Below are 13266 nucleotides of genomic sequence, written 5' to 3' on the forward strand. Positions count from 1 at the left end.
CAGGAGAGTCTGCAGGATTCCTTTTAATAAAGGCTCTGCTAAAAGTGTTTTGTGGGGCTAGGAGCCCCCAAAGCATGAAATGGACATGTAACACCACCTGGATCCCCCAGAACAGGCCAGATAATTCTGGCGAGCACTGCTGGTCTGCCCAAATCTGGGTAATCAGACTGGGTATTCATTCGTCAGCTACATTTCAGAGCTCAGCACTGCCTTCAGCCAGGATGAAGTGGGAGTGAACCCAGCTGCTAGCAGAGCTGCCTCCCCAGGCTGACAGCCAAATACCAGCCATTGCCAGTGAAGACTGGCCCCTTTATTGAAAGGGAGTTGTTCAGAGTCCAGCCACCAGCCCCGGGGAGGGAGAGAAGATAGGGCGCCCGGCTCGGGGATGGTCAAGGCTCCGCAGCTCCATCGCTAGCATCCTTTGGAAAGCCACCTCTGGAGGAGACAGCTGGCTGGGAGGGCGCTCCAGGTTTGGCTGAGACATTCTGATTGGAACAGGGGGAAAAAAAAAGAAAGAGAAAAGAAAAAGTGAGGTTGGGAGGAAAGGCCTTGGATTAGGCCCCGAAAGAGATGGCCGTTTGGCTATGGATAGCACTTAACTTTTTCAAAGCCTCTCGTCCAGATGAAAGGCAGTAGGGGGTTAAGCAGTGGGGACACTCGTCCACCCTCCAGGGGAAGCCAGGGCTTAGCAAGTGCGGCCAGTGGGCAGTCCCCACCTCCCAGGCCCAGCCCGGGGTGGGCACTGACCCCGCCACCAGCCGGTTCCGGGCGCCGGCGGCCCAGCTGCCGTAGCATCTCCTCGCAGGCGGCGATGGTGTCCAGGAGCTGCCTCTGCCGCTGCTCCACGGCGTCCAGCAGCTGCTGGGCGCGCTCATCCCGGGGCGGCTGCGGGGGTGGCCTCCCGCCGAGCCCCAGCCCCGCCTTCCCACGGTCCACGCCGGCAGCCTCCCTGCCCGGGAGAGAGCGAGACAGACGGTCAGGGCCGGCGCTTGCGCCGGGTCAGAACCCCTTCCCCCCGCCCCGACGGGCCCCCTCTCACCCCCGTGACCAGTCTGAGCCCGGGCCCCATTCCATCTCCGCCTGCGCGGCCCGACCACCGCCCCCCTTTCGGCCGCCCCCACCCCCCGGCCCCCAGCGCTGCGCTAGGACTCTGCAAAGCAGCGCCCCGCCCCGTCCCCACCGGTCTCCTTCAATCCTCTTGGGGGTCGCGGTCCCTTTAAGTTGCCCGGCGCGGAGGTGGGGCCGAGCCTCCTGGACCGGAAGATGACTGGACGCGTCACTTCCTCCCGGAAGCGGGCCTGGGCGGATGTCTCCGGCACGTCCGTGCAGGGGGCTGAGGGCCGTGGTGGCTGCCAGCATGGGGTTGAGCGAGGGACCGGCGGGCTCAGCCCGGAGCGGGCGCCTCCTTCGCTCACCAAGCCCGACGCCGGGGGCCCGGCTGTTGCGGCTCCCGGGGAGCGGGGCCGGGCGGGCCGCAAACCCGGAGCGCGGCGGCTGGACCGAGGCGCTCCGGGCCGCCGTGGCCGAGCTGCGCGCAGGCGCCGTGGTGGCCGTCCCCACCGATACGCTGTACGGCCTGGCCTGCTCGGCGAGCTGCTCGGAAGCACTGGGCGCCGTGTACCGTGTCAAGGGCCGCAGCGAGACCAAGCCGCTGGCCGTATGCCTGGGCCGCGTGGCCGACGTCTACAGGTGAGGCCGCCCCGACCCGGCCCCGCTGGGGGCGGCACCGCGGGAGGGGTTTCCGGTGACAGGCTTGGGAGACTGAGGCGCAGAGAGCGGGAGGGGCTTGTCCAGGCTCACCCAGGAATCCGGAACTGGAAATGTGTATGGAGCACTTAGCGCCTGCCAGGCCTTGAACGTGATCGGGGACTCGGCGCTGAAAGAGGCAGCAGCTGCTGCTGCTGCTGCTAAGTCGCTTCAGTCGTGTCCGACTCTGTGCGACCCCATAGACGGCAGCCCATCAGGCTCCCCCGTCCCTGGGATTCTCCAGGCAAGAACACTGGAGTGGGTTGCCATTTCCTTCTCCAATGCATGAAAGTGAAAAGTGAAAGTGAAGTCGCTCAGTCGTGTCCGACTCTTAGTGACCCCATGGACTGCAGCCTACCAGGTTCCTCTGTCCATGGGATTTTCCAGGCAAGAGTACTGGAGTGGGTGCCATTGCCTTCTCCGGAAAGAGGCAGGCGGAGGCCCTATGGTCCTGGCGTTTTTTGTGATACTGGGGTGGGGGTACTCCTACGGCTTAAAAAAGGGGGAGCACGGTAGCTTAAATTAACAGAGGGAGTACTTTGTAGAAAATAAAACTCGGAGCCCGGTAGCGGTGCAGCTGTTGTAGTCTCCCAGACTAGAGACCTGTGGGATCCAAGCCTGGGGTGCTCCTCTGGAGCCCTGCTTTCTGCTCAAGCTCTTGGGGGTGAAAGGCGAGACAGGCGGATCCCACTGTAGTCCCTCAGGTCACCTTTCCTAGATCTTCCTAGGTTCTGGAATAGGACCAGCAGTGCCTTTCATTTGGTTGGATTTGCGCCCCCTTGTTTCCCAGGTACTGCCACGTGAGAGTACCTGAGGGGCTCCTGAAGGACCTGTTGCCAGGACCAGTGACCCTGGTGATGGAACGCTCAGAGGAGCTCAACAAGGACCTGAATCCTTTCACTCCTGTGAGTCAGATTTTCTCTTGTGTCCTGCCATTGGCTTTCGCTAGGATCCATGCCAGGCCCATTCCCCACCCCTTCCAACCTTTTTATGACCCCTTTCTCCTTGCCTCATAGCTTGTAGGCATCCGGATTCCTGACCACGCCTTCATGCAGGACTTGGCCCAGATGTTTGGGGGGCCACTCGCTCTCACCAGTGCCAACCTCAGCTCCCAGTCCAGCTCTCTGAATGTTGAGGTGAGAGTAAACCCAGTCCTCCCTGCAGAAACATCAGCCAGGCCACAGTTTCCTCTGAACAGGGCATGGCGGGGCCGGGGGCGGATGATGATGGTTCACTGGAATTGCCTGGCAGGAAAGCCACCCTTTTGGGTTAATAGTAGGAAGTGTGCCCATTTGGCAGAGGTGGGAGAAATCCAGAATAACCTCAGAAAAGTTTTAAAGTTGGAGAATCAAGGGGGAGAATTGATTTTTTTTTCCAGTAGTGTCTTTTTAACAATAAGAGACATAATAAGTATGTTTTTTTCTCTCCCCCGCTCCCCGCCTCAGCAGAAGACTGAAAAGTTAAGTCACTTATCCCAGGGACTCCTTTTTCTGTTCTCTTAGCTCTGCTACAAGCTAGGTCATTTAACAATTCAGTCCACAGCTCTGAAGGGAAACTCCTTTCCACAGCCCAGGGATTGAGTGCCAATGGCATGCACTTGCTGAGTCCACCTGTTTTCTCTTTGCTACCCTGATCCAGAGTTCTGCTGAGATTCAGGATTAGAGTGGTAGGCCTGGAGGGACCTTTAGTGACCATCCAGTCTAGCCCTTTTATAGCCCTGGATAAAATAACTTGCATACAGTCACACAGAGTTTGGTGGAAAGTCAAGGGTAGAGCCTACAGCTTTGGATTCCCACTGAGGTCTTCAGTCATTTTACTCCTCCCTCCCAAACTGAAGCAGTGTGTGGAATTTCCTCTTGCCATAGCAAGATTGTCTTTAAGCTCTCAATAGGTGTTCCTTGGGGTGCTAACGTGGGGGAGCTCCAAACCTCATAGGATGTGGTATCCTGGGTACAAATGCAGTGTCTTTGTTACAGCTGACCCTGAGTTTCCTTCCCCTGCTTAGAGGAAGATGCCTGCTGCTTTAGAGCTGTGTGGCCTCTGCATATATGCCTTGTGCGTGTGTGACATTGCAGATGCCTCTCCCTCTTCTCAGGAATTCCAGGACCTGTGGCCTCACTTGTCCCTGATCATTGATGGGGGACCAATTGGGGACGGCCAGAGCCCAGAGTGTCGACTAGGCTCAACTGTGGTTGACTTGTCTGTGCCTGGAAAGTTTGGCATCATTCGTCCTGGTTGGTGAGTCTCTTTTTTTTTTCCTGTGGCACAGGGGTAGGATTTGAGCGGGGGTTGTGAAATGCAATTTACAAAAGTGCCTTGACCAGGAGGGAAAAAAAAAAGTTGCCCCTCCTATCTTGCCCTGAGTGGGGTGGGAAGTTTGGAGAGCTGGTGGGTGGAGTGGAACTAAGTTTGCTAGTGTTTTCTGGCTTTTTCAGGATTCAAAGGGTCCATCACGGGTTTGATGAACAGAGCATATTACAAAGAGTTTAGAGGTCCCTGATGTCCAGACTCTGGTGGGCTCGGGGCTTTAAGAAGTCACACCCTAACTTGTCCTCCATTTCCTCCCCAGTGCCCTTGAAAGTACTTCAGCCATCCTCCAGGAGTATGGGCTGCTCCCCTCACATGGATCCTGCTGGTGACACTCTGGAGGAGGGAAGGCCCAAGGGCTGGTGCTGGACACTATGTGTCCGACTGCTGGTGGTTGGCAAGGCCTCATTTGCAGAGGCTGCTAGGGCTACAGTGTTAGTAGTCTGACCTTTTAAGGCAGAGTTTCTTTCTGAACTGTATAGACCAGAACTCAGAAGCTGCTGGTTAAGCCTCACACCTGGTTTGGGAGTATCTATAATTTCCTATATTAGCTAAAAGGTGAATAGAAATTTTAAGTCCATTCCTAGTTTGGCCTGGTTCAGATAACAGGTTTCTTCTTCCTTTGATTTTTGAAAAATAACCAGTTTGCAATCTAATGAGAGCCTCTTCTCTGGGGGGTAGTGGCATTTAAGGTCCAAATCAGCTAGTGCATCAGTTGATGCTTCTTTAAGAGTCTCAGGAGACCAAAGGCACTTTGTGCTTCTGAAGCTGGAACCAGATTAGGATAAAACCTGTGGAGCCATAGGCCAAACACTGCTTCCTCTGGACCAGGGCTGGTTCTGTGCTGTAATTGCCTGGCAGAGTCATCATTTCGGTCTAATGATGGGAAGTAAGCTCGGTTGGGGAGGGGTGTCCAAATTATTAAAGAATGTTGGAAAATCTTTTTTTTAGCCCCTTTTTTCTTATTTATTCATAATACAAATTGTGATTTATACCTGTAATACCTTTATTTAAATCCAGTGTCTACTCTGCAGTATTTATATATATATATATAAAGTATTACACATAATTATTGTTGGGCATTTGAACTTTGTTTTTTCGTTAATAGAAAAGAATGCTATTAAACATCTTTGTAAATGTTTTATTTTTCTTCTTTTGAATTATTTCCTTGGTGTAGGATTACTGGGTCCAAGTATATGGACATTTTTATGGCTCTTGATACAGGTTAGCCTTCAAAAGAACTCAATCAAGTTGCATTACCATCAGCAGTGTGTGAGAATTATTGCCCCTTCCCCCTGGTCTGACCGTAGTGTCTTTAAAAATGTGTATGTGTGAGATGAAGCCTCATTGTCACTCCCTTGTAAATTACTCCAGGTCACCATCCAGCCCTTTTCACCTGTCCCTGCCTGCCTTGGTTTCTTTCCCCAACTGAATCACAGCAAAGTGACCAAGCCTGCCCCATCCATTGGTGGGGTTTAGTACCTGTTACTAAACAGGTACTGGGGAGTCCTTGTGATGACCAGTAGGGCCCACTTCCTCCCCTCCCCCCTCACATCCCAGTTCTCAGAATTAGGATTCAGTCTTAAGCCCATAAACTCAATACAGTGGTTTCGAATGTATGTTTTCAAGTAGATCTTAAGAATCTTGACAAGAGGGTGTCCCAGGGCCTGCTTTGAGGATCCCTGCAATTAGCATATTAGTTTGTAAATAAGCCTTGGTTTGCTAAATATTCCCTCTAAAAGTCTTGTTGAAACTACTAATTTCTTAAGCAAACTCGGCTTTTCCATTGTGTTAATGTGGTAGCCAGCCCATCCCACTTGGCAGTTCATCACAGAATCTGACTGAGGGGTCAGAGTTTGTTGACCTGAAGGAGCAAAAGGAAACCTGGCTGGAGAATAGGAACAACACGTCATATTTAATACAAATCACAGTAGCACTGAAAACGGCTCTAGTGAGTGGGCCTCATTCAATTCAGGCAGCTAATGGGGATGGGGAGTGTCCTAGTCCTCTCCTGGAGCTAAATAATCATCTAGGAAAGTGAAAGCTCTGGAGCACAGAGGTGTTTTCTTCGAGGAAAATGAAGTGAACTCCCAGCAGCGGGCAAAGCTGATAAAAGGAAAAACTCATAGCTGTGCTCAGGCACTAGCTACAAGGCCACACCAAAGAAGGAAAAAGGAAAGCTGGCTCCTGTAAGTTTAGGAAGACAGGAACCATTCCTGGTCAGGTTTTCCCCCAGCACCTGGCACGTGGTAAGGTGCTCGCCGAGGGTGTGTTGAATAAATGTGCGAATGCTCAGGATTATATCCTGATAATCAGGTCTGGGAATCTACTGGGAAGAGCTTAAACTGAGAATGTTCCCTTTTATAAAGTCTTAAGTATGGTTTCTTAACTTGGGGAAGACAGCCGATGTGGGAGGGAGGCCTGGGGAGGACACAGGCTGGCAGAAGAGCAGGTGCATGCTGGCCCAGAGCCCTGACACCCTTCTGTGAGCAGTGACTTGGTGACTCCACAACACCAACCAGCTGAGTTCCAAGCTAGAAGGAATTGTTTAAAGTGTTCTGACTGACGACGTGGAGCTGCCTGGGGCTAAGTGCAGTCCCCTGCCAGCCCCTGGGGTTCCCACTCTGGAACACCCCCTAGTTTTCCCATCCCTGCAGGACACCCACCTGCCTGAGGAACTAGCTCTGTTCCCCATGGGCCCTGACTTGACGGGCCCAGAAGCACCTAGCTGCTGACTCGGGAGCAAGTGCCTATAACCTCAGCCGAGCCCCCTGTGGTGCCATCTTCCAGAGAGGCTGGGATTCAGCACCTCCCGCCCTGGCTCCGAGGCACCTCACATCAGCCACTGCTCCTTTTCTTTGATGAAGTGCTCCGCCCAGCGGCGCGTCAGCTCCAGGTACAGGCTGGGCTGATGAGGCAGGTAGTCCAAATACAGCCGAGTCGGCGTCTTCTTGGGAATGGCCTTCTCAATCTGGGTGCCCTCGTGCCACTCATTGAAAGAGGTGATAGAGACAATCTCAGGCCTCACAGTCAGGGCTGCCTGCAGGGCTGTCTCGTAGTACTTGCCATTGACCCTGTTCCGCGTATTGTGGTTGTTCCAAGGCCTGATGCTGGTGTCAATGTAGCCAGGCCCCACGCTGGGAATGAACATGAGGTTGTTGGCATCGCAAAAGTTCTTCACAGCTTTCCAGTTCTGATGGGAGGAGCCGAAGGAGAAACCGTTGGAGGCGAAGTAGGTGTACATGCCGTCAAATCCAGCAGCCAGGATGTCATGGGTGTGGCCCTCCTCCACCAGCAGCGCTATGAAGACCCCGTCATAGGGGGTGTTGCGGATTGAGTGGGGCCCGTTTGGTGTCAGGAGGTGGGCCCAGGCCTCAGGGGACGTCAGGTAGGAGTCGTAGATATAAAAGAGCGGGAGGCTCTTACCCATGCTGTTCTTGTAGCGGTAAAATGCACCATGGGAGCCATACCTGAGGAGCAGGAAAAAGAAAAGGCTGAGCCAGCAGCCTAAGAGGAAAGAAGCCCACACACCCAGAGGACTGGCCATGCATGAGACCTTTCCTGATGCCCAAGCACAATTTTGGATCCAGCTGGACTCCACAGTTGGACTCATCATGCCTGTAAGCAAGAACCCAGTTCTCTCCCCCCAGCTTTGTCATTCCTCTATTGAAGCCTCACTTCCCTGTCCCAGGACTTCCCTGGTGGCTCAGACGGTAAAGAATCTGCCCGCAATGTGGGAAACCCAGGTTTGATCCCTGGGTTGGGAAGATCCTCTGGAGAAGGGAATGGCAACCCACTCCTGTATTCTTGCCTGGAGAATTCTGTGGACAGAGGAGCCTGGCGGGCTACAGTCCATGGGGGTTGCCAACAGTCTGAGTGATTAACACAACAAATTACAACCACTTATCCCTGCTCCACCATCTTCCATCTGGACTATACTGACAGCCACCTAACTGGTCTCCAGGCTCCTACTTCCATCTCCCTATAATCCAGCCTCTTATTTATTCATTTTTTGGCTGTGCTTAATCCAGTATCTTTTTAAAGTGTGAATCAGATCTCACTGCTCCTTACCGAGACCAGCAAAGCCCCACCCACTTGATGTGCCCTGCCCACCTCCATTCCTGCTATGACCCCATCTACCTCTACATTCCAGTTATACTGGCTGCTGTCAAGAGTTGTCCCATCGGATGCCCTTTGCATCTGACAGCCCTCTTCATGGTGTTTTCTGTCTGTCCCAGATCTCTGCACAGCTGACTCCTCATTTAAATGCTGGCTCACATGTCTTAGAGAAGCTCACTTGAACACTCATTCTAAAGCCATTTCTTGAGCACATTCTTAACACATTACTCTGCTTTATTCTGTTATTACTTTTTCATAGTATGGATCACTATTTGTTTTGTTGTCTATAACTACTGTCTGCTCCACTGTACCCCAAACACACACTAGGTTGTGAACTCTGCTAGCCCTACACATTTGCTAAACAACTGGGACTTAGGACAGTGCCTGGACACTGGAAGGGACTTGATAAATATTTTTTTAATGAATGAATGAATGATAGATGCAAGCCATTTACAAGCCACTTTTCACATATATTAGCTTATGTAACTCTCACAAAGGGCTTCCCTGGTGGCTCCATGGTAAAGAACTCGCCTGCCAATGCAAGAGATGCAGTTTCAATCCCTGGGTCAGGAAGATCCCCTGGAAAAGGAAATGGCAACCCTCCAATATTCCTGCCTGAAGAATCCCATGGACAGGAGCCTGGCAGGCTGTGATCCATGGGGTTACAAAAGAGTCAGACATGACTTAGTGACTAAACAACTCTCACAAGGCTCAAAGGTTAAGAGGCTTGCTTCTGATCACAATATGGAGACCACAGAACCAGAATGCAATCCCAGCTTGCTGTCTCCAAGCCCAGTACTGTTTCACTCTTTTTAGATGCTGGGGACACAGGCATTCTGCCCTTTTGTCTCTTGACCTACACCTCCAAACCTATCCCTGCCCCCATTTTGATCCCCACCAAAATCCAAGCCTTGGAGCCTTACGTGTCAATAATGTACTTGATGTTGTCATGCAGAGTGATGTCATCTCGGCCCTTGTAGGGTTGGATGTGGAAGGCCACCTGCCACAGACACAAGGGACATTGGTCAGGTGAGCGTCTGTCCAGGGGCAAAACCTACAAAGCCTGTGCTCCAGCCATGGCCTGAGGAAGAGGCAGCATTCAGGAGAGACCTGGCAGTGGTGGGCATAATGGAAATAAAAGCAATCACTGCCCTTCAGGCCCAAAAAAGAGAAGTGAGAAGTTTCTCCACCTCCCACAGCAGAGCCTTAGGAATCATTCCGATGGGCTATTGCAAGCTAATAGATTTCAACTTAATGTGCCAGCTCCCAGTGATCGGCACTAGCTGCCTGAAACTGCGGAAAGAAGTTTGATCTGGCTTGGTCTTGCAGTCTGAGGGTCTCTCAAGAGTCTTTTCCAACACCACAGTTTGAAAGCATCAATTCTTTGGCACTTAGCCCTCTTTATGGTCCCACACTCACATCTGTACATGACTATGGGAAAAATCATAGCTTTGACCATCCAGAACTTTGTCAGCAAAATAATGTCTCTGCTTTTTAATATTCTGTCGAGGTTTGTCATGGCTTTTCTTCCAAGGAGCGAGCATCTTTTAATTTCATGGCTGCAGTCACCATCTGCAGTGATTTTGGAGCCCAAGAAAATAAAATCCATCACTGTTTTCACTTTTTCCCCTTTTATTTGTCATAAAGTGATGGGATCATATGCCATGATCTTAGTTTTTGGATGTTGAAGTTTAAGCCAGCTTTTCACTCTTCTCTTTCACTCTCATCAGAGGCTCTTTAGTTCCTCTTCACTTTCTGCCATTAGAGTGATATCATCTGTATATACATCTGAGGTTGTTGATCTTTCTCCCGGCAAACTTGATTCCAGCTTGTGACTCACCCAGCCCAGCATTTCACATGATGCACTATGCATGAAGTTAAATAAGCAGGGTGACAATATACAGCCTTGATGTACTCCTTTCCCAATTTTGAACCAGTCCATTGTTCCATGTATGCTTCTAACTGTTGCTTCTTGATCTGCATACAGGTTTCTCAAGGTGACAGGTAAGGTGGTCTGGTATTCCCATCTCTTTAAGAATTTTCCAGTTTGTTGTGATCCACACAGTCAAAGGCTTCCGCATAGTCAATGAAACAGAAGTAGATGTTTTTGTGGAATTCCCTTGCTTTCTCCATGATCCAATGAATGTTGGCAATTTGACCTCTGGTTCCTCTGCCTTTTCTAAATCCAGCTTGCACATCTGGAAGTTCTCAGTTCATGTACTGCTGAAGCCTAGCTTGAAGTATTTTGAGAAGTACCTTGCTAGCATGTGCTGCTGCTGCTGCTAAGTCACTTCAGTTGTGAAATGAGCATAATTGTATGGTAGTTTGAACATTTTTTTGGTATTGCTCTTCTCTGGGATTGGAAAGAAAACTGACTTTTTCCAGTCTTGTGGCCACTGCTGAGTTTTCCAAATTTGCTGGCATTTTGAGTGCAGCACTTTGACACCATTGTCTTTTAGGATCTGAAATAGCTCAGCTGGAATTCCATCACCTCCACTAGCTTTGTTCGTAGTACGTTTGTTCCTAAGGCCCACTTGACTTTACCCTCCAGGCTGTCTGGCTCTCTGTGAGTGACCACATCATGGTGAATATCTGAGTCATTAAGACTTTTTCATAGTTTTTCTGTGTATTCTTGCCACCTTTTTTAATCTCTTCTGCTTCTGTTAGGTCCTTACCATTTCTGTCCTTTATCATGCCCATCCTTGCATGAAATCTTCCCTTGATATCTCCAGTTTTCTTGAAGAGATCTCTAGTCTTTCCCACTCTATCATTTTCCTCTATTTCTTTGCATTGTTCACTTAAGAAGGCTTTCTTATCTCTTTTTGCTATTCTCTGGAACTCTGCATTCAATTGAGTATATCTTTCCCTTTCTCCCTTGCCTTTCTCTTCTCTTCCGAGTGATATTTATTTAGTCCCCCATTTATCCTCTATTTATTTTCCCCAAAGTATTTTTTCCAGAATTCAAAAAATAAAGAGTGACACAGGCAGTATTTATTAGATCCCTATCTCCCAGCATCACATTTACTATGTATATGTGTACCTGGACTAATGCCAAGAGGCGCCATCCCTGTGGTGGAGGAAGGGACATCTCCAGCATGGGCTAGAGAGCATTTGACCTCTTCCTGGAGACTCACCTGGATGTTGTACTGATGGGCGGTGTCCAGAATGGCAGGCACCAGGTCATCTGAAGGTTCCCCGTTATCATCAGCCATGCCAGGTGGGTACCAGGACAGGACAAGGACGCCTGAGACACAACACAGAGGATACTTCAGAGACACACAATGCCTCACAACAGAGATGTGCTCCCTCACAAACCATCTCCAACTGCCAAATGGTTTCTGAATGAAATCTTGATTGATGCTCCTGCCAGGTTCTTTTCTTGCAGATCAGAGCCCTGAGCCTGAGCCCTGGAGCTGTCCACGCCTGTGGTGCTGAAGCTCCATGGCTGCAGGAGCCCTAACGTTTCAGGCCAGGAAGGAGCCTTAGAGCCCAGCCAGCCTCTGGCCTGCGTTAGCAAGTAGTTAAACAAAGGGGAATGGATGGACAATGCCTCATCCACCTGGAAGATAGGAATCCACAGCCCTATCTCTGGAGGAGAGGAGTATCTCTGAGGGAGAAGAGCCCTGAGTAGAGGTCATCTTACCCTTCTTGTGGAAATAACATTTGTCTCAACTGTCAACCCTCTGTCTGTCCTGAGGGACAGCCTCTGTGCTATTTGTGAATACATCCCACCATTGTCTCTGGCATTCAGTTCCCCCTCTCCTCCACACTCATTAACCGGTTCCAGAGAAATTGAAATGTACTGTAAAATCCAGCAGAATTCAGTGACAAAATCTGAAATGTCAGCTTCCCCACCCCAGCCTGCCTACAGATGGACTTCTATCCAAGCAGAGTATCTGATGAAAAAGCCCCCAGGCCCCTTACTGCAAATAGAACAGGGTCTGTCATACAACATGTGCAAACTTTCCTTTCTGCTGCCAGAAAAAGTAGCAAGGGCTGAGGCTCTACCCTGTCCCTGGTGTGAAAGCAGAGGCCATCCCAGGTGCTACTGCTTTGATCTCCAGACTCCTTCCGGGCCAGAGTACCCAGGGCTCACTTACCCAAACCTAGAAGCCCAACAGACATGAAGACTGCCCTCCTCTCCTCACTGTCCCTGGGACAGCCCTGGTGCAAACGCCTTCCACCGACCCTCCCAGCAGCTCCGCCCTCGGAAAGGGCCCTGGAATTGGGAAGTGAGGGCGGGGGGTTGTCAGACGGTAGAGGTGGAGGGGTCGGAATTCAAGAGATGGGGGCGGTGCCTCTTGGTGAGCATGGAATTAGAGTTCTGGAAGAGAAGGGGTAAGAAGCCAGGCTGAGTGAGGGGGACCAAAGGCCCGGCGATAGGAGCAGTGGAAGTTGGGGTGTGGGAACGAAGAAGGGCGAGGCTGGGGGCCCGAGCGATGGGGGAGGGGGAAGCTCACCGATGGCGGCTTCCTTCAGCTGGGTCATGTGCTCCCGTAGCACGTCGGGGTCCCGGGAGCTGTAGGGCCCCAGTTCCGGGTAGAAGCTGGAGCCCAAGTCATCAGGAGGGCTGTGGCGGCCGCGGGGGTAGCTGGCCGAGATCTTGGGGTCCCAGTGCGGCACCATGACGTGGTCCCAGTGAATGTAGTGGCCTTCGCGCCCGGGACTCCCGTACCACGAGTAGTAAAAGGCGTGCAGGTCCGAGTAGACGCGCAGACTCTGCCCCGGGGCGGGTTCGGCCTCTGCTGGGGCCGGCCCTGGGGAGCTGCCCGGGCCCGCGGTGCGGGGCGGCGGCGGCGGCGGCGCGGCGGGGGCGGCCGGGGCCCGGGCGGCTGGCGCGGGGGCCCCCTCCGGGTGTCGCTCAAAGGGCGCCAGCTCCAGGCCTGGGCCCAGCGCCGGGAGTCCGTCCGGAGCCTTGAGCGTGCGGAGGCCCATGAGGGTGCCGAAGGCGAAGAGCAGCACCAAGAACAGCGCGATGCAGGCGCGGCGCCGCCGCCGGGCCATGGCGGCCCCCGCGCTCCCCGCGTCCCGCCGGGCTACCTCCGCGCGCGCCGGGCCATGGCTGCCCGCCCGGCTCCCGCGCGTCGCGCAGCC

The 13266-nt window shown here is 52.2% G+C and overlaps 3 protein-coding genes across 5 annotated transcripts; 1 reads left to right on the forward strand and 2 right to left on the reverse strand.

The window, feature by feature from the left end:
* Positions 1-8: 8 nt before the first annotated feature.
* C3H1orf122 (chromosome 3 C1orf122 homolog) lies at positions 9-1218 on the reverse strand. 2 transcript variants are annotated; one of them, XM_059885195.1, is made up of 3 exons: positions 1181-1218; positions 748-949; positions 9-485 (listed from the first exon to the last, which is right to left on the reverse strand). In XM_059885195.1, exons 2-3 carry the CDS (start codon positions 793-795, stop codon positions 390-392), a joined length of 144 nt encoding a protein of 47 aa, XP_059741178.1. In that variant the 5' UTR covers positions 796-949; positions 1181-1218; the 3' UTR covers positions 9-389. The 2 variants fall into 2 exon arrangements, with proteins under 2 accessions (XP_059741178.1, XP_059741177.1); XM_059885194.1 differs by having other exon boundaries at positions 1040-1218.
* YRDC (yrdC N6-threonylcarbamoyltransferase domain containing) lies at positions 1211-5194 on the forward strand. The gene is made up of 5 exons (NM_001075550.1): positions 1211-1689; positions 2537-2651; positions 2763-2882; positions 3842-3984; positions 4316-5194. The coding sequence occupies exons 1-5, from the start codon at positions 1307-1309 to the stop codon at positions 4383-4385; spliced, it is 831 nt and encodes a 276-aa protein (NP_001069018.1). The 5' UTR covers positions 1211-1306; the 3' UTR covers positions 4386-5194.
* MANEAL (mannosidase endo-alpha like) lies at positions 5179-13266 on the reverse strand. Of its 2 annotated transcripts, NM_001102105.1 has the most exon segments (4): positions 5949-7523; positions 9096-9172; positions 11307-11416; positions 12633-13266. In NM_001102105.1, coding segments are annotated over 4 exon segments (1368 nt in total). In that variant the 5' UTR covers positions 13177-13266; the 3' UTR covers positions 5949-6886.

The sequence above is a fragment of the Bos taurus genome, chromosome 3 (assembly GCF_002263795.3).
Source record: "Bos taurus isolate L1 Dominette 01449 registration number 42190680 breed Hereford chromosome 3, ARS-UCD2.0, whole genome shotgun sequence".
Classification (NCBI taxonomy): Eukaryota; Metazoa; Chordata; class Mammalia; order Artiodactyla; family Bovidae; genus Bos; species Bos taurus.